Raw genomic sequence first — 22497 nt, forward strand, 5'->3', positions numbered from 1 at the left:
ATCAGGACATAAGGTTCTCATTGTATCACATATTAAAACACAGCATTAACAGCAGTTAAAGGACATATGCTACACTCCTAGACTTCAAGTATCATTCTCTAGGTAGGATTCTTCAGCCTAGATTTACTAGGACTTTGTGTCACTTATTTAGTAAAGATCTGATTCAAAATCCATTTTGGTATTTACAAAGCCACCCAAATCCTGATTTGTTTGGCTTTGTAAATAAAAGTAATTTTGCATCAGGTATGGGTCATTCCTGTGCATTCACCCATGGATTGTGATGCAAACACATATTTACAAAGACGAATACACATGGACAAGCGCTGAAATGGTGCGCTTACCTGAGGTTGGTGTAATGAGGAGAAATATCTTTATTTCTCCTTGTTATTTCCTCTTTGCATTCTGCAGCAAACATATAATGCGGAAATAACTTCAAATGTTTTGCTACTTGGATCTCTCGGGTATACCCTAACTTACACAGCTTTCATTTTAACTCTCTAACAGACTTAAGCATTTGCGTTTGAGAGACCTTTATGAATCACAGACAGTCTAATTACACTGTTTCTATCTCATTCAATAAACAAACTAGGTATTTGTTCATTGTTAACACTTAACATAAGTAAAACATACAAGAGTCAGAGGCTTCAATTAATTTATTAACTAGATTCATAGTAGCAAGCAGTAGTAAAATGTTAAATCCCATGGGAGTACAAACAGTCCCATGGGACAATGCATGCGTTATCACAGAGACAACAGTGACTTGATCTAGGAAAGATAAATAATTTTAGTTATCACATTGGTATTGTGAAGGAATATTGTGCTAAAATCCAATATGTAGGACATGTGTATATCAACTATATATTCGCGCCACTCAAACTGTAAACAACAGAACTTGTTACTATATGAAAATATTTATAAAATACTGTACACTTCTTCCTTGAATGGCCAGCATATGTAAACAAACAGTTTTCTTTTCAGTCGAAATTTCAAAATAAAATATGATTTAAAGAATTTGATCTGTGAGGGCCCAGCCCTAGCCTTGTTGTTCTGCTTTGTCTGGCATGGTGCATTCGCACTATCTCATTGACTTTCATGGACGACGTACAGTATGTACACCAGGGTAAACACTGCACAAGCGCACAAGGACAGAGTGGAACCATGGTCCTTTGCATAACATGCCAGTTCATCTCTCATACGATCACTGCTCAAATATCACAACACACATCGGCCAATTATACATCGACTCATAAATGTATGGCAGAGGTATTGCATCAAATGTAGTTTGAAACAAAAGAAAATATTCAAATGCAGATTCTGTTTCTAACTCAACGTGTCGGCCAACAGCATAGACATCGAATCACACACTATGCGATCATATGTTGGAATTGTATGATCAGTTACAGCATGGGTATTTTAGGGGAGGTTCATCAATGTATTCATCTCCAGTGTGGTTCTGGCACTGCCTTGTTTTGCAGCAACATTCAATAATACTGCTACTTGGCAGCTATGAAGGTTGCCATATTGCTTATACAACAAGAGGCACATACACTTAACTGACCTTTGGAAGTTTTCAAAACTCAATTGACAGATGGTAAGGCGGTGCAAAATCACAAATAAATGCAAACTGTGTTCTCATTTTTACACATTATTGATTCTAACATGTCTTCCCTCTGGCTGCAGAAAAAACATGATTCACAGATACAAAATTATTTAAAACCATAATTGAGCGTCTGCGGATGATTTTGCAATTCTTCTTACTACACGGATCTAATCTATTCTTTGCTCTTCCAAGTCCAATATAGCCCCACTTTAGATATTTAAGCACATATTTTTCAAAGTAGATCTATAGTAAAACAAAATGTCTCCAAAATATTGCAGGGATGGATTAAGTCACATCCTATGTCTTAACATATTTTGAGGCAGACATCAAATAGTACAAAGTTGAATATTTGCCAGTCAAAACTAGGGCATGTATAGAGGTAAGGATATCTGCAAGCTTTGATCAGATGAAGATTTTAAAAAAATTGGTGACGCAGTTCCTATCAACAGTCAAGGATATCTTTCTTCAGTAATTTCTTTAGTCTCAGCAAACTTTGAACCTAACTTTTCAGTACAAAGTAACACAGACCAACGTTACATATCTCGGAAAGTCTGCTTAATGGTAATTATCCAGTAATAAAATAACCACTCATGTTCGATTCTCTGACATTATTTCAGCAATTATGTTTTGCTTTGGTGACCCTGTAGTATATTCTTGTGCTGACCTCATAGATGATGTGCCTTGGGACATTTGTATTGCAATCAGCTTCAGCAGCAATGGTATATTGCATGATATGGAAGGGGAATCCTCATGATTTTCTTCATTTCTTTTTTTTGTTGATTACTAATGCCCCCTATATTTCGGAAGTAGCTGTTTTCCAAGTGATAAAAATACTTTGCACAAGAAAGAAGGAACAGGTCACTTGTAAATCCAATCAAAAGGGTTTCAGCGATGGTGCTGCAGACACAATGAATATTCTTTAGCTTCTAAAGTTCATCAAGGAAATCAGAAAACAAAACCTCTGGTACAAATTTATATTGCGCTTACTACCCCTGACGAGGTGTTTGTGCATTCCTCTTCATAGAGTTGGTTGCATCTATCGAGTCATTTCTTTATAGCGTCCAAAATGTGGCATTTCAAGTGCTCACTTTATCTCAATAGGCAGCGCTTCAGTCATGCAATCAGACCGGTCTATAGGCTACTGAGGCGAGTCATGAGTGTAATATGGGGGTTCAGCTGAACAGGGTTCTGGCTGATTCATAAAAACTGTTCTTCCGTCTTAGGTGGAGAGGGCATTGATGTTCTTTGAAAGATCTCCGACCGCCTGTGGCCAAAACCAAAGTGGTGGCCATGGATTCAATGTGAAGATAAGCCCAAAAATTTACTGAGAAAATAGTCCAATTTATTCCAAGATAAAAAGGCACTAGAGTTCTTCTTCCACTGGATTATTTTGCAGAGGGGCCCAGCCGGATTGCCACTCTGCAATTGGGTGCAGTAAATGTTATATGTATACCACTGTGAAATTGCAGATGTATTGGCTTGTAGATTCCTCTGGTGGCCAAAACCAGAGCCAGAGTGTCGAATTATTAGGCCACAGGAATGAATGATGGTGACAGAGAAAAAAAAGAGTTTCACATAGCAGTAGAGTGAGCTATTCAAGTCTCCCAAGCACTATATTCAGCTTGGTTTGCTATGGGACGAATACACCTACATTAGTTTCAAATTCATTCAGTTGGAAATTTGTATTTTCGCCGTAAAGTAACTAAAAGTTACCAACTTCTGCACAGCCCTTTTGGATCTGGGTCTGTACAGAAGTGCTGCAATCTAAGTGGTATAATTAACTACATTGAAGAGATTAATTTTTTAACAATAATTCAGTGTTTGTTAAATTCATGACTAACAACGTTGGAATGGTTTAAATTCTGTATATTTGGAACACTAGTGTGGCTGTGGTTTGGTTTGTGCCATAGAAATATGTTTCATTAATAGTAATAACTGATGTATCTCTGTAACCGCACATTAAAAAAGAAGACTATTGAAACTCTTTTACAGATGTGAGCTGGGCAGTATTGTCACACTTCACAAACCCCTGAAGAATGAAGACTGAAGTAACACAACTATTTGTTTATAAATATACTCTTGTTTCACATGTTTTACATTTATATTGCCTATTCAACACCATTGGCTAAAGAAAAGGACCCACAGGTGATAGACGATTAATATTAGTGCGAATGAAAGACGTGTTGATATTGTAGGAGTCAAATTTATTACATATTACATTAACTCCATGTCTGCTCCTATGAGTAACAAAATGTACCTTTTGGGTTTGATTATGAGTTTTGGCAGTGCAGGGGTGGGTGGTACTCAACTGCTGTACCCCCGCACTGTCGAGATTCGCCGCCCACCAGATTACAAGTTACTTGTACTCTGGTGGGTGGGCAGAGTGGTGTTCCCAGGGCAATGACTCTTTTAAAGGCTCGGGTGCCTTTGAAAAAGGCACCACAATGGAAACGTCTCACAAGGTTCCTGCAAGGCATGGACTCGAAAGTCCATGCCGTGCAGGAACTTTTGTGCATGCACACAGGAGGGCACATGTTATACCCCCTTATGTGCATACACAAGCGGAGGAGTCACAGGTGGCCCTGCAGGGCCCCATTCTTTCCTCTCCTCCAAGCTTTACATGGAAGAGAAACTGCCATGTAAACCCTGGAGTAGCGGAAACTCGTAATACGCTTGGTGAGACTGAATCGGTCCCACCAAGCATATTGCAGCCTCTAACCGCCAAACCACCTCCAGGTACCAGCGGTTCCCTAATTGCATCAGCCGTCCCAGGGTGTTTCGACAGCCCAACTCATAATGGGGCTGTCAGATCACCGGTGGGGCTATGGCTGGACCACCACTGCCGCACCATCACGAGTCCAGCAGTGCTCAGACCACCAGACTGGTAATCGGGCCCTTTGTGTGTGTAAAGGTGTAAGATTCGTGGTTCTAAGCCGACTAAGGTTGTGAAAGGGTTTGTTAGAGAAAATGCTACACTATCCATCAGCACATGGGACTGTTCTATTATTGCTTTTCAAGATGGCTGCCCAGCCAGTTCTTGCTTTCAGGTTCGCACACATGTGTGGGCACAGGTGGGCTGCTGTTGTAACTTTTGTCAACAAATGTATTAAACCCAAAAAGTACAACACGATTTTTCTACACTGTGCGCACACTAGAAACTCTTAAAATAAATCTGGAAGTTACAGCACTCAGCAACTAGCTGGGCTTTTAGTTGTGCTGGATTATATATATGCACTCATAACCTCTCTGTTGGCACCGTGTATATATTTATATATAATATATATATATATATATATATATATATATATATTGCAATCAGGCGCAGGACTCTACTTGTAGAGGAACCTTTGGTGCCACAGTATCACTGGTAGCGTTGTTTTGTCATAGGCACACATGTGTTACTTAAAATATCATCACACATACATGGCGTTACTATTTTAGATAAAAACAAGTTTTTCATTGTTGAGGTGCTTGCAATGTTCAACGTTTTTGGGGAGAATTTACAGTGTGTGCTGTAATATATATGTCTCTCATTATCAAAAATATTGAGGGTTTTTTCATTGTATTTTCATTTGCGTTTGTTTTTCAAAATCGATTTGAACAGGTCAAGATTTAGGAGGCTGACTCAAAAATGCTGAAGAAAGCTGACAGTGACATTTGAAGACATACTTGACGGAAACAAGGAAATAGCGAGAAAAAACAACAGTGCCTTACTCTCACGGGGTTACCATGCTTGCGAGTTATCCTCACTCTTCCACAGCACACGTTTCACTGAGGCATTTTCATTCACAACACGTGGTATAAAAATAAATATATAACATTAAACCCTATAATTACATTCATCCTGAGCTTGTTCAAACTGTGCTAAAATGCTCATTTTAATACGAGTAATCATTTTATTTTTCGTACAGAATCTGTTCCCTTTAGATAGCAATACAAAAGGCATCTCTCCCTTTTAGTCCTTCAATTGACATACATTGTGGCACTATATTTTAATACACAAGAGAAGTGTCAACTAGGACGGCCATCTTGTCTTCTTTCCTTCTCCTCCATGATCCCACAGCGAAGGCTCAGCGTCCTCGGTCCCAGAATGTGTTACATGACCACTGGCTGCTGATTGCATTGAAAGATAGTCATGTTTGTCATTGGTCTGCTCAATGTAATGCACATAAAAAGAAACACTGTGGAAATTGTGGAATATTTAATTTACAAGCCTTAGATTTCTTCTACCAAATAACCCCCTAATCTCTATAGACTGCTGGGACATCAACAAATCGTACCACAGGAATCTAGCTGGTAAGCCTACCAAGACTACTCTTCTTGACTCCTTGAGAACCTCTTTCCTTTCTTCAAGTCTATATTAAATGACACCCCTCCCGCCCAACCCGTTCCCTCTTTCCCCACAAGTGCAAATGTCTATTTGGCCAAGAGCCAGTTAATTTGGCCTTTTGGCATGGAAAGTGCGAGCCAACCAGTGGCAGGAATTGACTTCATCTGACTTCTCACTCTGTGAGGATATTTTATCCTGCTGAAAAAAGGAGAGGGGATAGATGTCTGGAAAGACCTCTTTCTGCACGCTTTGAGCGATCTGAGGTCTAGCTGTGCTTACTTTCAAAGCTACGGAAGGCAGGTGTTCGAGAAAGTCTTCTCATGGACAGGTTGTCTCTGCTTTCCGGTCTGGATGACTTGCTCCTCTGGAAGGGATTTCTCAGGCCAGCAGTGCTACGCTGCCTATCAAGCCTGTCACTGATAGAGTAGCTTTTCTTTGTTTGCGCATACATCACATTTGGTTCATCTGCAGAGTAGCTGTTGGCCCGCTCCATTTTGGGAAGTGAAATATTGTTGTATGTTCTCGATGAGTTTGTATCATGGGACATTAATGAGACGGCGGTCGAACGATCTTTGGCATGTTCCTCATTATCCTCGTTATCTGAGCTCGGATGACTGAGCTCGGCTTCTCTTTCTGGATGACAGCAACCAAGGTTCTCAACCTTTTCTGTAACACTTCCTGGGGACGTGGACCTTTCCACAATTGGCAAGGGAGTGCTGCTCACACATCTAGTGTCTATACAGTCTGTAATACTTGTATATTCCGCAGTTTTGACCGCAACTCCTAGGTTGCTGTAATAACTACGGGAGGGAGAAAATACAAAACTTTGAGATTTCACTATTGGGGTTTCCTCGAGAATGAAAGGTGAAGTGGCTAGATAGCGAGTGCTTTTGGAACGCTCTAAGCTATAATATAACGGAGGATCTGTGTCCCATGGGTTTTGGCCACTTGTGATCTGAGCTGATTCCGAAGGATATGCAGTTGTATCCATGGCTGAGGAATCCTCACAGTTCCCATTTCTGCTGAAACATCTCCCGCCAAGCCCAGTAGGAGCAAAACCCCGGTTTACTGGAACAGATGATGGCATTTCTGGTGGCAGAGCCTGATCTACTGATGAAGCTTCAATCATTGAACTGTCAATAGGGTCTAGACCCAAGTGTGTTCCATCCATAGTAGAAACAAAAATGTCTATGCAGGAGGAAGGCCTTCTAGAGTCATGTACAACGGATAAGGAATTGATGGGGGGAGGGGGAGCCTTTGCTTCTTTGGATACAGAGTGCGAACTACTGGCTCGATGCAGACTTAGGGTCCTTTCTTTGAAAAACCCTTCCATCTTCTCTAGCCCAGTCTTATCCCTCATATTCACTGCGTAGAAAGAGTGACTTCTCATACGAGGAACGAGCGTGGGTGAGGTTGGAGAAATTGGTTCTTCCCCTACAGGGTCTATGCTTTCCTGGAGCTTGTAGGCGTTCCCTTCATTGCTGTTGAAGCTACTTTGTCTCACAATATAGGCTGTATCGGTACAGTCAGAGGATGTCCTGGATCGTATTTTATTGGTTTCACCCCTCTCAACACCGGCGAGCCTTTCCATGGCTGTGGCCATTCGACCCAACATTTCCTCCAGCTGAGCCAGCCTGATGTCCACAGTCTGAAGAGACGCCTTCATAAAATGTTCCCGCTCGTTTACTTCCTCCAGACGCATAGACATATTTTCAACCCTGTGAAATACAAAGAGTGAGTTAGTGTCGCAATTTAGTTCTCTCTTAATTACCATTGTAGGAGCATTTTTATCAATTAAAAACAATACTTGATTTTGCTGGTTTTTAGGTTAGCATAACTAGGCCACCATTGATTTTACTGGACCTCAGCTTCCTTGTACTGATTTGCACTTTTACATTCATAGACAAAAGGTATTGCTTTCATTTTCCACGAATGAACTTTAATTTTCACATTAGTAGCTAGAGGTCTTTTCCAGTTCAAAAAAATAAAAGAATTTGATTTAATTTTCATGGTGCCTTAGATGTTGTAAGTAAAATGTATTAATTTGTGTTCCTCATGAAGGAAGGTGTGTTCAGGATATGTGTCACACGAGCAAAAATCCCCAGGCCTATTGCCCAGCCCACAAATGCACTTCATTCATTACTCAAATAGCGTATTTTGTTTTATTTTGTTCAGTAGTGCAATGTCTTTCTGTTGTTTGTTGGGTAAAAAGTGCTTGATTCGTATTCATAATGTAAGGCGTTTTCAAAAAAATTCTTATATCATGTTTCTCCAACGTTGATTGGTTTACCATGTAGAATGTGTGCTGTTGTTGTCCGAATCCTATAAAATGTGCCCTTTTTGCACTGGGGCCCAGACTTTTCTTTTCTTTCCAACAGAGCAGTCCCCATGTCAGACTGTTTTCTGAATCTGTGCTTAGGCTTTTTGCTTTCTCTCTCGATAGCAGATTCCACCTTGGTTTGTCTGCTGATTTATACTTTTATGTTCAAACTGTGCAGGCTCTTCCTAGTCTGTCTAATGGCTTATACTCAGACACTTCTTGACTCTTGAACTGAGCAGATTTATGTTAGTCCTTGCTGAACTATATTTTGGTTCTGGCTATTTACTTGCTTTGAAGTGGGGCCTTATGTTTTGACCTTTTGCAGCTGGCTTTATTTGGAATTATTCACACTGAATCTAACTGAATATTTTTACCTTCTGTAATGATTCTTCATTTTTAATAAACCTTTATGGTTGTGACTTTAAATTTGTCGTTAGAAGGTTTCTTTCATGACAAAGGTCCACCGTCCTGTGGGGCTTCCATTGTCCGATCCTTGATATGAACACTTTTAATTTCTTTTAATTTATTAGTTAAGAGTGTTGACACTATCACCTCACTCCCTCGACATTGGCACATTATGCAATATATTGTGACGGTGATTGCTATGGCTAGCTGCATTGCAGTTACTTCTAAAATGAAAAAAGTCGATATTATGAGATTATTAAAAAAGATTACAAATAATTCCACATTTTAAAATATATATTTGCAAGTAAATGAAATCCTGCATAAAACTGCCAGATTTATAGCACTGCAGCTGTAGTTTATAACACTGCAGCTGTAGTTTGTAGCCCAGCAGCTGTGGTTTATAGCACTGCAGCTGTAGCTTAATATATTTGCCACCTTCCATCAATAATGAGTTCAAACTGTACTTTGGATTATTTTACACTTCATAGTCCCTATTCATTTAGTAGTTTGCCTAACATCTGTCACGTGCCACGTGGAATTAATCCCTCTGGGCTCCAAGCATTGTCACAAGAGTTAGGCAGTGAAGACATTTCAGCAACAGCTAGACCACAGCTCATGTGACTATGCTTGTGGTGAATACCTGTAGTTTTTCACGGGAAACATCCTTAACAACGAAGTGTGAAAAACGACAGACCTGAAGAACGAATCCTGAACAACAACATATAGTCGTTTTTCACGTATCACTGTTGGGTGTACAGGAAGCAGATGCAGTTTGTAATCCTTAATAACTAACAAACACATAGAGGGAGCAGCAAAAAAGAATGTTCAGATATTTTCTTCATGGCATAACACAATGGAAAGTGTAGGTTGTTTGAGAGTGTCAACCCACACTCCATGGACGGCTGACATGGGCAGGTGCCCTGCCTAATGTTACGTTTTTCAAACACTATTATTTTTTTCTTAATAATTCAGAAGCCGTTTGAGGATCTGTTTCAGCTTTGGTATAAATGGGTCTGTAACTTTGGTGTCCATGCCATATGAGGCATAGGTTGGTCGATATTTTCTAAACTTATGAAAGAATAACATTTGGGGGGATGTGCATATGAAATATAGATGTTGGTTTTTACTCTCTACTCCATCATCTCCTATCGGACATATTTCCACGAAATTTGGCAGGAATGAGGGGCATATTATCAAGAACGGCGATAAAATTATCGCCGCTTTAGCGGCAGGAAACTACCGCTAAAGCGGCGATAATGGGCTTGATAATATGTTCTTGTGAATTCCCATAGCAGCCCAGGTTCTGGTGTTAACCTGGGCTGCTATGGGAATTCACAAGGGCTTATTGTCAAGCCCATTATCGCTGTTTTAGCGGCAGTTTCCTGCCGCTAAAGCGGCGATAATGTTATCGCAGTTCTTGATAATATGCCCCAAGGTTTTGCCCAAACACCCTCTGGACATTACCGTCAACCACATCCAATGGTCTTCAGGTTCAGGGCCTGGAGGGTGGCCAGTGCCAGCAAAAGCCAGCTGGGTAAGGTCATGCCCTGTGGGCTCTAGGTAAGGCCATACTATCAAGTACAATACTCACCCCCATGCCCCCCACATCTCACGTTACTTGTCCTTTGGCTAAACCGATCACATTCAATACCTAGGTTTGGCCAGTCCCTGCTCTGAGTGACCCAGCTACCAAAGCAGCTGCAGTGATGTTACCAGCGCCACAGGTGATGTGTGTGAGGTTATAAGCACTACAGTGAGGGGAGTTATGGTTAAACTGATGACTGTACCTTCTGGATGTCAGTGGTTGTTTTAGGTTTTGTAGGCTCACCATAATGTCTTAGTTGCAGTTTTTAGGGAACATTCTATGTTTCCTTATAATAAGTATTATTTTCATTTCTGTATAATAAACAAAAACTTCTTTCTAACAAAGGATTCTCCAATTTTTGGGGGGATTTGCAATAATATACTTTGAAAATGCGGTACAGCACCTTTGGCACAGACTATGTGTCGCAAGAGACTGCTGCACATGTCCTCTGTGCGTACACCTTGGCACTTGCTTAGTATAGTCAACCGAGGCCTGGAATTACAAATTTCATGCCGTTCCATGAATGGAACAAAAGTTAGGAGGGACGTCACATAAGAAGTATGTTCCCATTTTAACTCCCTTTGGAAATTTTGGTTTCACTTACAATCAAAAGCAACAAACCGATTTGTAAAAGATTTCGCTTGACAGTAGAACTTTATTCACACAGCATAGGTTTGTTGGTTTGGTGTAAATCTGTTCAGTATTTTTTGATGTATTTTCATTTGAAAAATATGCCAACTGGGCTTGAAAGGATTAACACTTTTGTATATCTTGTCAGTTGAAAAGCCATTTGATGATTTGCTTATAACGTCTAGCACTGTTTGAAGAATATGCATGAAATCTTGGAAACACAGGGGCACATTCTCGAGAATGTGTGATAACCATCACAAAAGTAACTTAACGCAACTGCCAACATTGCGGTCTATCGTGTGAAAATTACGCCGCGTTAACCAAGCATTCTCAACACGGCGGTACTATGCAATAGTCTCTAGATAATGCATTAAATATCTGCGTTAAAATTAACGCCACGCTGCAAAAATGTGAAATGCAAATGCAAACAATCTTGCGATGAGGTCAATCGCGGTACAAAAAGCAGCGAAAATCAGTGACAGGCCTGCAAATCTCAGGCATCTGGTGGGAAAATGCACTATAAAAACTACAGAAACAACACACCAGAAACAATCCAAAGCATGTAGCAACATGGATGCACCCTGACCGAGCGCAGAGGCCAAAGCAAACCCCCCATCCCCCACAGACCACCAGCAAGGAACAACGGGGACAGGGACGGCCAAGGAGAAGAGGGAGAGGAAGACAGGATGCAGTCCACAGCAAAACCAGATCTGCGTCACGGAGGCGAAAGAACACTACCATCAACTGACCCACAAGTAGACCACCTGGAATGCAGTCGGAGTGTCGAGGAGGCCAAGAGGCGCTGGCATGATGTGACAACCTAAGCCAGGCACAAACCCGCTGCCAACAGCAAGGCTGCAATGGCGACAGGAGGTGGGAGTCCTGCGCCACAGGAGGACCTGGAGGAAACCGAGGCCACAGTCATCAGTGTTGAGATGGTGCAAGGAGTAGGGATTAGGGACACAGCTCGATAACGACCAGGGACTGGGGGGACGGGTGGAGATGGGCACAATGGCACACATGCACAATGAGGTGTAGCACACTGCACACCCACAATTACCCTGGATCATGTCCCTGACCCTGTGGCACACTGCAGCACACACACATAACAAGATCAGCACACCCACATTGACGACAATGTGGTGCAATGCACAAACCCGACACTGCAGAACAGAGGACACAACTGGCTCCACACACGCGCAGAAACATGCCTACTACATCTGACAGAGCTGGAAACTGTGAAATGGAAATGTACGTGTACAACCTCACATCCGTCATCTAGTCCAAATGTTCACGGTCCTGCATCCAAATCCTGCACCTCCCAAAAAGTCACAATGTACATTGTCATACAGTCTGCACGTAAACAAGAACAATGCAACAACATACATGTCAACACAATGTCAACATGCATCTCCCCTTCACATTGCAGAGGGGCACACAACACCTCCAGCAGAGCACAGAATACAATACATCTCTGATGCCGGAGTGGCCACCAGACCTCCGACACTGACGCCCTACAACAGCCTATGGACATCCCATGCAACCCACCACCAGGACCCGGGCAGCCAAGCTACTTAGAGGAGAACACAGACAGGGCCGGACTGAGAACCAAAACCGGCCCTGGCAAAGTGCTCGGCCGGCCCCCTGGGGGTGCAACCAAGCTCTTTGGCGGGGCCGGTTTTCGGACGATTTTGTTACAGGGCCGATTTTGCAGCAATGCTGCAAAGACGGCCCTGTAACAAAAACGGCCCACAGGGCCCAAAACCGGCCCCCACCCTTACGGCGCACCGGGGGATTGTCCGGTGCCCGCAATGGCCAGTCCGGGCCTGAACACAGACCCTGCAACAGACCACACATCAGGAAGCACCCACAAGCACAGCTGGCTCACAACACTTCACCCATCCACACATGGCACTCCAATGCCAGGTGTCAGCACGCCAAAAGGAGGTGGCTGAACAGGTGTGGTGGGGTCCGATCCCATGGAAGGTAAACTAGATCACATATGTTGGTGTCTATTATCCTTCAGGGACCACCTACACCCCACAAAAGAGACCCAAACTGCCATAGAGAGACATGCAGATGCACATTCACAGTACAGAACCACGCCCAGGGGCACGCAAATAGCAGTCACCCCCTGCGTACGACAGCCCAGGCCCCTCCCCTTATGAATTGAGTGGGTGACGACAAAGCTACATGTTGAAGCTCCAACCCGCTGCCTGAGGTGACATGTCTGCGCCCGCTGTACACAGCACAATGTAATGTTGTAGGGCTCACGGCCCTCATGCATACAACAAGACCACAGTGACACACAAAGATATTATGCTGCACTGGCTATGGGCACATGCACCCGGCCCCTTTATTGGCAGGGCCACATGTACAGTGACGCCTGTGCTGGATGTGTGTGGGGTGAGTGTAACCCAGCCCGCACGGAGTGCTTGGTGCTGGCAACAACTTGAACAGTGGACACCAGTACAATGGAAACTGGAAACACCTGCATAACAGAGTCAACTGGTGAGCAACATTGAGGGAGCCGGAGCAAGTACAAAGGTCACCCAACATGCAAACAGAAGTGTCCATGAGTTGCAGTGCAGTGAGGTTGGGGCACTAGAACTGAGCACGCTCATGTGCAGAAAAAGTCTAGGATTGTGTCCCTTCGAGATATTCCTGATGCAGATGCAGTGGGGTGTGTTAGACCTGCATCATCTTCCTCATCAACGTCCCAGGTCTCCCACACTGCTTGAGGTGACATTGCTGAGCAACCTCTCCACAGCCCATAACTCAATCAGTAACGGTCCATGGGTTGCGGTGCACTGAGTCAGTGGCACCTGGAGTGCTGAGCAGGGGATCAGGCAGAACATGGCATCTACGACACGTGCGAGCAACTCCGTCAGTCTGCCAGTACGACCTTTTGGACACTGGCAGTTGGCAGTTGGAGTTGGTCCTGGCGGTGGAGGCATGTGCCTCCTGCGGTGATGTATCGCCCGGGCCGGTCAGGACTCGATTTGATGTGTGAGCCCTAGTAGGCCGCAGTTGATGACGGAGGCAGCGGACAGGGCAGTGCCGCAGACACATGGCATTGATGACCCCAAGGCCATCGCCTCAGAGGCCATCCAATATCTCGGGAGAAGGGGTCCCGGACCTGACCAGCACAGAGTTAGTGGCCCGGATGCACAGTGACCGGCACAGGCACACTGCTATGGGACGTGACTTGCGGTGCCACGCGGACTGGGCGGGTTCTCATCGAAGTCGAAGGAGAATGTGGCGGAGGCTTGTGGGGGACAGTGGAAGGTGTCCTCCAGGGCATGATGCGGAAGGTCTGATGTTATGCAGAAGCAGCAAATGGTGGAGTGGAAAGCGACAGCCTCGTGGCCACCACCAATTCGGTATCAGCTATATTAGGATGAAAACTACCGCCTAGTGTATAAACTCAGACGCCACCAATGTACGACCAGAGAGTGTCCATGAATGTCGGGGAACAGACTTAGTGGCACTGGGGCTGAGAGGGGATGCTGTCTGCGATGATGCTGGTACACTGATAAGAACTCCACCATTGTTAAATTAAGACTCTGTGACCTACTGGATGACAGTGTAGGCCGGAGGCAGCGGTCAGCAGTGGCCCACAGCCACTTGTTGTTGGCTCGCGATGCACAGAGTTAGTGACACCAGGGAGGTTGTCGGTAGTGTTTGATCACCTCAGTAACGATGATCCATTTTCCCGCCAAAATGCAACGTGTCATCCTCTTAAGCCTCTCCTTGAGTGCAATGATATGTACTCTGCCTTTGCATAATAGATGTTCAGTTCCAATTCTGTGACCTACTCGAGTGCAGCGTAGCCCGAGAGCAGTAGTTTGCGTGGTCCCACATAATCTTGTGGTTGTGATGTACCACTAAGGCCTGGTGGCACCACGTCGAAGGGTGTATAGTGACATACACTCAGCCATAATTAATGTGCTCTGCCATGGTGTAATCAAGACTTAGTTCCAAATGTGTGACCGACTTGTCCGCTGTGCCTGCCGGTGGGATACGTCAACGAGTAAGGAGAACTGCGGGCCTGTGTTGCGGCGGCCGTGATTGTCTGAGGTGGATGCCAAGGTCGCAGGCCCCAGGCTTGGAGATTTCACTGGCAAGTGGTGGGCCCTCTTCGACACACGCTGGTGTCGGCAGGTGGGCATTAAGGCCTCGGCGCACAGGGGCGGGCAGGACTGGCTCGGGGACCAGTGTCCTGGGGTGCAGGAGGCGCACAGGATCGCTGGCAACTCCGCTCACTGCGTCATCCTCGTGGGTGAGAGGTGCCGCCATGGCGGAGACGTTGGGCATTCCAGGAGGGGACCCCACCCAGAGTTACTTGCCTTTTATTCACACCCCTATGTTGGCCTGGAGTACCCCGGCCAGCCCCCTCCGCTCACGCTTACGGGGGAACGAAACAAGCTACATTTCCACGTTCCTCCCCACTGGCTGGGGTGACATGGTTGCGTCCACTGTCTACTACACTCCAAATACCAGCGGTGTGTGTCGACATGGATATATGCGTGGTCTGCATACTGCAGACCGTCCAGCACATACACCCACACTTGGCATTGTGTACATTCTCATTCATGGACGCACTTGCCTCCTTCGCACATGCCTGGGCCCCACCTCTTCTGACATCCTGCTATTGTGTGGCTGAGGTGCCATGCCGTTGATGGCAAATGTACATGGCTGGCCCAGGTTCCCACAGTAAGTTTTTCTGTTGATACTGGTGGGTGTGCATGTTGTATGTGAGCTTGTGACGTGTGCATTTCCTGTGTTGTGAGTTCCATGATTGTGGAGTTGAGGTGTGTGGTGTGTTCCTTTGGTATTGGCCAACGAGCAGTGCATTTCCATGGGTGCCATCCTGGTAGCGCAGATTGATGATGGACTGTCGGAAGGTGTAGGGCTCATGCACACTGCCTGGGGGGTTGGTGGCGATGTTGGCGGGGATTCCTCAGTGGTCCTATATTACCTGGACATTGGTGGGATATGTGCGCTTTCTGTTGCGTTAATTGTGGGCAGTGTTGCCAGAGGGCACAAGTAGGATATGTGTGCAGTCAATTACCCCCTGATACGTCCTGGAAGCCAGCTGTGGTGTAGACACCTTGCTTGGTCTCCAGCTGTTCCTGCGCAGTGTGTGGGAAGTATAGATACTGGGGTACCAGCTGATGGTGTCATCCATGACCATTGTGAGGGACTTGGATTGGGCTGACTGTGTGACTCCTCTGACTCGTGCGGATGTTGGTTGGAGAGTACCAGTGGCCAACAGGTGCATCACCACCAGTAGCTTAGTCTGAGGTGGGATGTTGGTTGGCTGCTGTGTTGGTACCCTTAGCTGGTGGCCAATGGTGGTCAGGATGCGGAGGTGGGTTGTCCTGTTGCGCCTGTGGTAAGCAATGACATTCTCTGGTGTTGGGTCTGTGAGGCTGGTGCATTTTTTGGAGGGTCGCTGTCTTTATCTGCAGTGCCTCAGTGTTGGTCCGGTGGGGTTGGTGGGCGTCCGGGGGAATGGGGCGTGGTCCTGGGGGTGGATGTGTAGCCCTCTTGGGTGTGCGAGCCGCATGTTCAGTGGCTCCATGGCATCTTTTGTTCTTTTGTTCCATGGCATCTTTTGTTCTTTTGGGCTGGCCTCCCTTTTGTGGTGCATGCTGTGGTCCAACTGTACACCAGGTCAGAGCAGGTGTTAGTTTCCTGCTGCTAACGCGCCTTATCGCATGTTTTGGGATGATATCGCCGTTCTGGCTGGTAGTTGTGAATGTTGCGGAGTGGTGTCAGTGTCACAGCTTTTTGCACGAGAACACCTACTCTGCATCTCATTAGTGATAGTTGCTGGGGTTGTCTGTGGCAATGTTTTTTGCCGCTGCTATCGACGGTAAACTGGTGCTATGGGCTGTTAGCACCAGCTTGTTAATGGGGTGATAACATTATAGTGACTTTGGCTGCAATGAAGTGCTGTTAACTCGGCAATAGCTAGCTCCTTGAGAATATGCCCACCAGTACGATGTTGAGATTACTTTTGGTATTTTCAAATAAGTGAAGATCTATCAAAGGGGGGGGCAGTCAAAAGGGGGGCAAACAAGTCTTGATTTTCTAATATGTTTGTCAGTGTGTGCTAGATCTGTGCACAATTTGGCAGACGCTTGAAAGGATTCATTTTCTATAAGTATATTACTTTTTATGCCAATCATGGTGTGCTAATAAAGCTTTCCATTGCTTATAATTTTAATGCCGTTTGATGAATCTGCATCAAATATGGCAAGCAGTAACATGGTATTTTAGTTTTTTTATGCTCCAATCCGGAGGGGAGTCCAAAAAGACTGGGAGGGTAAAATATATTTTTGAAATGCTAGTAACTTTGACATAGTTATATGGATTTGCAAAAAATTAGGTAGAGACCTAGCATTTTAGCCTTTTTGTGACCTTTTAGGGTTATACAGATCCATCAAGGGTTAAAAAGGGGGGGGGGGGCAAAGTGTTGATTTGCTGAAAATATTAGCACTGTGTGACTACTATGCACAAACTGTGTAGAGCAAAAACCCCTACAGGATTTAAAAAAGTAAATTCTAGTTTCTGTTTCCCACAAATAACGTTGTCCTCCCTTGACCAATATGCAGAGTCTGTCAGATTTTGTGCATATTTTTAACGCCTGAAATTAAATTGTATGTACAGCTCACATATCAGCAGTGTCACAGCACTGTGAATGTATGATGGTGGATGTGCTGGATTATGGTAGTGGATGTGTGGATGCTAATTATCTGGAATTATGAAGGTGGATGTGTTAGTGTATGATGTTGTGTGTGTTTACATACAGTGTTGGGTGAGTTGATTTTTGAGGGTGGGTGTATTGGTGTATATTGGTGGGTATGCTGACTGTAGATGGTTACTATGTTAAGGTATAAGGTTTGTGGATTTATCATAGGGGCTATGTCAATGTATGGTGCTAGTTTTGTAGCTGTATGGTGGTCACCGTGTTGGGGTCTGTTGGTGGTTCTTCAGATGTATGCATGTATGCATGATGGTGTATGTTTGGATCTATAAAGTTGCTTGTATTAAAGTATGAATGTCGATGGTTTGGTATGGGTGTCGATATATATCATGTTGGGTATTTTTGCTTATGACAGTGGACGTTTTTGTTCAAAATTATGGCCTATGATGTGAGGTGTGTAGACGTACAATAACTGGGTTGTTAATATATTATATTCTTTAAGTGAATGTATGGTGGTGGGTGTGTTGGTGTATGACTGTGGTTCTATTGCTTTATGATGGCGGGTCTATAGATCTATATTGTTTAATGATAATAAATTTACTATTCCCACTCCAATCTGTGCAACAGTAGGGAAAGTGTTGGCCTCAGGAGGGGTACACATTTCTTCTAATCAGTGCTAAAGTGCTTGTGCCCACTTATAAAACATGATAAAACTGGCTTACACCTGATTGGCATATATTGATTTACTTATAAGTCCCTATTAAGTGGTGTACCGTATACAAAGGCATGGTAAATTATGCAATTTTAAACTGCCAATTCGACCTGGCACAATAAACCCTTTGCCAAGCCTAAAACATTATTTTTCATACATATAAGTCAACCTTAACAGTCCATAGGGTAGGTCGCATTGTAATTAAAAAGTTGGACATGTACTTCTATGTTTTACATGCCATGTAGTGTAAAACTACTAAATTCCTTTTTCACTTTTGTGAGGTACTCCAATAGGACAGCATTGGGTTACCTTATTACATTTATTAAGTGATAATTTCTATTTGGGTGCAAGTAATTTCATGTTTGGTATCTAAGGAAATGTGATCTAAAATCCTTTTCAATGGTAAGCTCGGATTTTAAATCACAATTGTTACATTGACACTTTTAGAAAGTTGTCATTTTCCTGTCCTATTTGGTGCCTGCAGCACGATCATGGATCACATAACTGGGTGTAGTTGGCAGTTAGCTTTTGTATATTCCTCCCAGGGAGCCACACAATAGAGGCTGGATGGGCCACCACAGGAAGGATGGTGGGGACAGCCTTGATCACAGCCCAACGCGCAAGTCAATAGGGTGTGCCCTGCCTTCACACAAAGGACTTCACACTTGCCTTTTAGCCTGCAGACAAACTGGGACCAGGGAAGGGATGCAGGAAATGCCAAGTACTTTTGAAAGGGGGACTTCTAGAAACGTCTCCTACTTCCAAGAAAGCACCAGGTATTAAAAGTAGAACGCTCAGACCTACTGGAAGACTCAGAGGAAGGACTGCTTCTCTGCTCTGCTGCAAAAAGGATTGTTCTGCTGCCCCGCTGCTGTGCTGGCCTGCTGCCTGAGTAAGAATGACTGAACCTGCACCTGGAACCCAGACCGACCAGAGTGACACCAAGGTATAGTTGGCTGGCCTCTTGATGAGAGCCTTAGGAATAGAAAAGGCTCCAACCATCTTGATCCCTGCACCTGGATTTGCCTGTTGTGAGTCCTAACCCCCTAAGTGGTACCTCTCCAGTCTAGGACCCTTGGAAGTGGAGATAAAGGTGCTCTGCCAGCCCAGATGTGGTTCCCATCAGAAGCAATGCAAAGCCCTGCTATGCCTTTCCGCATGCCTGCTGGCCTAATCGGAATCTACGCCGAGTGACGCAAAGCCTTGCCGCACAAATGCCAGCTTTACTGGAGACAACGCAGAATGATACAAAGTACTGCAAATAATTGCCACAAAGCTCAATGGAATCAATGTAGAGCCTGACTGCTTTTGTGCCAAGGTACCAAAGTGTTATGCACAGGTTAATTTTGTGTCTTTTGTGGTTCACCCAAACGGACATTGCAGCTGTTGTTTAAGAAGGATTCACACCCTCCTTAAGCAACAACCCAACTTCCCACAGTAACAAATTGAGTATTACACTCTGCAGATCTACTTGTATGGTTTGGACCATACTTTTCTCATGTGTGGTAGTTATTAACTCAAATATGTTCTCTTATCCAGAAACACAAACGGTCACCTTGATGGAATGATATAAAATCATTATAACTAGGATTTCTGAGTAGCCGCTCCTTTGTCAACTGATTTTAAAATCAATAATTTTTATTAGGCGGATAGGACATCTCAGAACACAGCCCAGCTGCCTACATCAACTTGCAGGCAGGGCGAATTCTCACAGTAAGAACACAGCGTCTGGTTCTACACCCCGGAGGGCGACCCCGCATGAATGAAGAGACTCCGTCGCCCCACCTGAGTTGCAACCACCGCTCTTATGAAGGAGAAATCAAAAAAAGAGACAAGAGTAACAAACCCCCCCTCCCTAACCCTGCACCCGTCTGAAACACCCCTCCACCCACCCACCCTCCCACACCCACCTCGCTCCGCATCAGCTTCTCTAAACACCACTTGCCCCTAAGGGTCCGCCCCCTCTGACTGACTGCAATCAACAGCCCTTCAAGTAATCGGCATGGCACCTACAGGCTCCAAAGGAATAAGTTGTATGATTTGCAGATATTTCTGGCATGTCACTTCCAGCAGGTCTTTGGAGAATAGCTGCAAAAACGGATCCCAGAGCTTAGCATACTCAGAGCCCTTCCCATCTATACCCAAAGAGAGTCGCTCCATAGCCAAGGTGTGCCACAGTCGTTGGATTCAATCCCGGGGGTCAGGTATTGCCGGAGAACCCCACTGTGCAAAAAGAACCTGCCTCGCAGCCAGCAAAGCCAATGCAATTTGTCTGCTCCTGAGTGAGCGCAATGGGAAAAATTTAGAATGGGGAAGCCCTAGCAACGTATGTTCAGGCAGCCGTGGAAGTGTAATCTGGAAAGCAGTATCTAGCTCGTCAAGGACTGCGGCCCAGTAACGTTCCAATTTTGGGCGGTGCCATAGAAAGTGGATCAGAGTCCCTGACTTCCCACATCCCCTCCAACAGAGGCCTGACTTCGCAGTATCCCACACCTTGATGTGGGCAGTGGTATAATACCAATATGTTGCTGTTTTGTAGGCTGATTCTGTCCCTGCAGTATTACAAGTCGTGTGGTGCACCCTATAGAACACATGCTCCCATTCTTTGGCGGTCAGAGGACGCCCTAACTCCGTTTCCCAACGGACTTGCGCTTTTGTACGTTGATTCCGTGAGCAGCGCAGAATCATCGCGTAGAGCTCCGAAATAAGGCTCTGGTCATCTTTTTTGCATACCAGCCAGCGTTCAAAGGTCGTTAACGGCCGTGACATGAGGGCTACGTTGGCCGGCTGGGTGACCCAGTAAGCTACCTGCGCGTGGTGGAACGCATCCCCTTTGTGCAACTGAAAGTACTCCGTATGCAATGTGGTGAACGGGATCAGACCGTCTAGGTCGAAGAGCGAGCCCACCCTTTTGCAGCCTTCCTCTCGCCAGCGATGCGCAGCCCGACGGAAAGTCGGGATTGTCTACTATGGGTGTCATTGGGGAGGGGAAGGAAGTCCAGCCCTTACGCAGCGCCAGCTGGTCCCAAGCCTTCAGCGTCGGAGAGGTCACTGGAGAGGAATACAGACCCCATGCTCTGCACTTGCGTGGCAGCCATAACTCCCGCCAGATTTTACATCCGGCCACCGTCTGGTCCATAAAGTTCCAGTGTTTACTGGACAGAGGCCTATTCCACTCTACTATGTATCGAAGACAGGACGTCTGAAAATACGCTGCAAGCAGAGGAAAGCCCAGACCACCAGCCGCCTTCTGGGTAGTAGTCACTGTAAACGCAAAGCGTGGCCTCTTGTTGTTCCATAAGAACTTGTTAAGCAGACCCTGAAGTCTCTGCAACATGCCCGGCGGCGGGCTCAAGGGTAACATCTGAAACAGATAGCGTATACAGGGAAGCACAGTTATTTTGATTGCAGCAAATCTCCCAAACCAAGCCAATTTATGGCGGGACCAGTCGGTGAGGGCCTTGGTAACATGCTCAGTTAGGAGGGGTTAGTTTAAGGATAGGGTTTTAGCTAACGTCGGGGCTAGTCGTAAACCCAAGTACGTGATATCTGATTGTACCCATTGGAAGGTAAAGTCCCTTTGCAGGTCCACTATATCACCATCCGGGACCGAGATGTTGAGAATTTGCGATTTAGAAAAATTTACTTTAAACCCCGCTGCTTTTTAGAAAGCAAGGAGCTCCGCGGACAGAAACCGCAAAGAGGAGTGGGGATTAGTCAGAAGCCAAGATGACATCGTCCGCATACAGACTGACTTTATGGACGTCAGCTCCGAAAACGGATCCCCGATATATCGACATGAGACCGAACGCGCTGGGCGAAAGGCTCCATATAGAGCGCAAATAGTAACGGGGAGAGGGGACACCCCTACCGCATCCCCCTAGTGATGGGAAAGGAGGCAGACCGACACCCATTCACCCGCACCACCGCTGTGGGAGCTGTATAGAGGAACTGAATCCACCGCAGGAAGTTATTGCCTATACCGAAAGCCCTCAGCACCTCAAACATATAGTTCCAGTCAATACGGTCGAATGTTTTCTCCGCGTTGATAGAATGCAATAAGGCCTGCGTCCTAGAGCGGTGTACCAGGTTTAGTTGGAATAAACCCTGCTTGATCAGAGTCGATCACTCCGTCCATCAGAGGGCTAAGACTCGCAGCCAACACTCCTGCAAATAACTTAGCATCAATCTTGAGGAGTG

General features: G+C 45.2%; 1 protein-coding gene across 1 annotated transcript in view; it reads right to left on the reverse strand.

Annotated features, from left to right (window-relative positions):
• Window positions 1-6005: 6005 nt before the first annotated feature.
• Window positions 6006-22497, reverse strand: part of TRPM3 (transient receptor potential cation channel subfamily M member 3) — a 979327-nt gene continuing 962835 nt past the window's right edge. Inside the window, exon 26 of the mRNA XM_086963586.1 lies at window positions 6006-7648. Coding sequence (XP_086819712.1) covers window positions 6196-7648 — 1453 coding nt within the window. The 3' untranslated portion in view covers window positions 6006-6195. The remainder of the gene's footprint in view (window positions 7649-22497) is intronic.

The sequence above is a fragment of the Lissotriton vulgaris genome, chromosome 3_1, assembly GCF_964263255.1.
Source record: "Lissotriton vulgaris chromosome 3_1, aLisVul1.2, whole genome shotgun sequence".
In the NCBI taxonomy this organism is placed as follows: Eukaryota; Metazoa; Chordata; class Amphibia; order Caudata; family Salamandridae; genus Lissotriton; species Lissotriton vulgaris.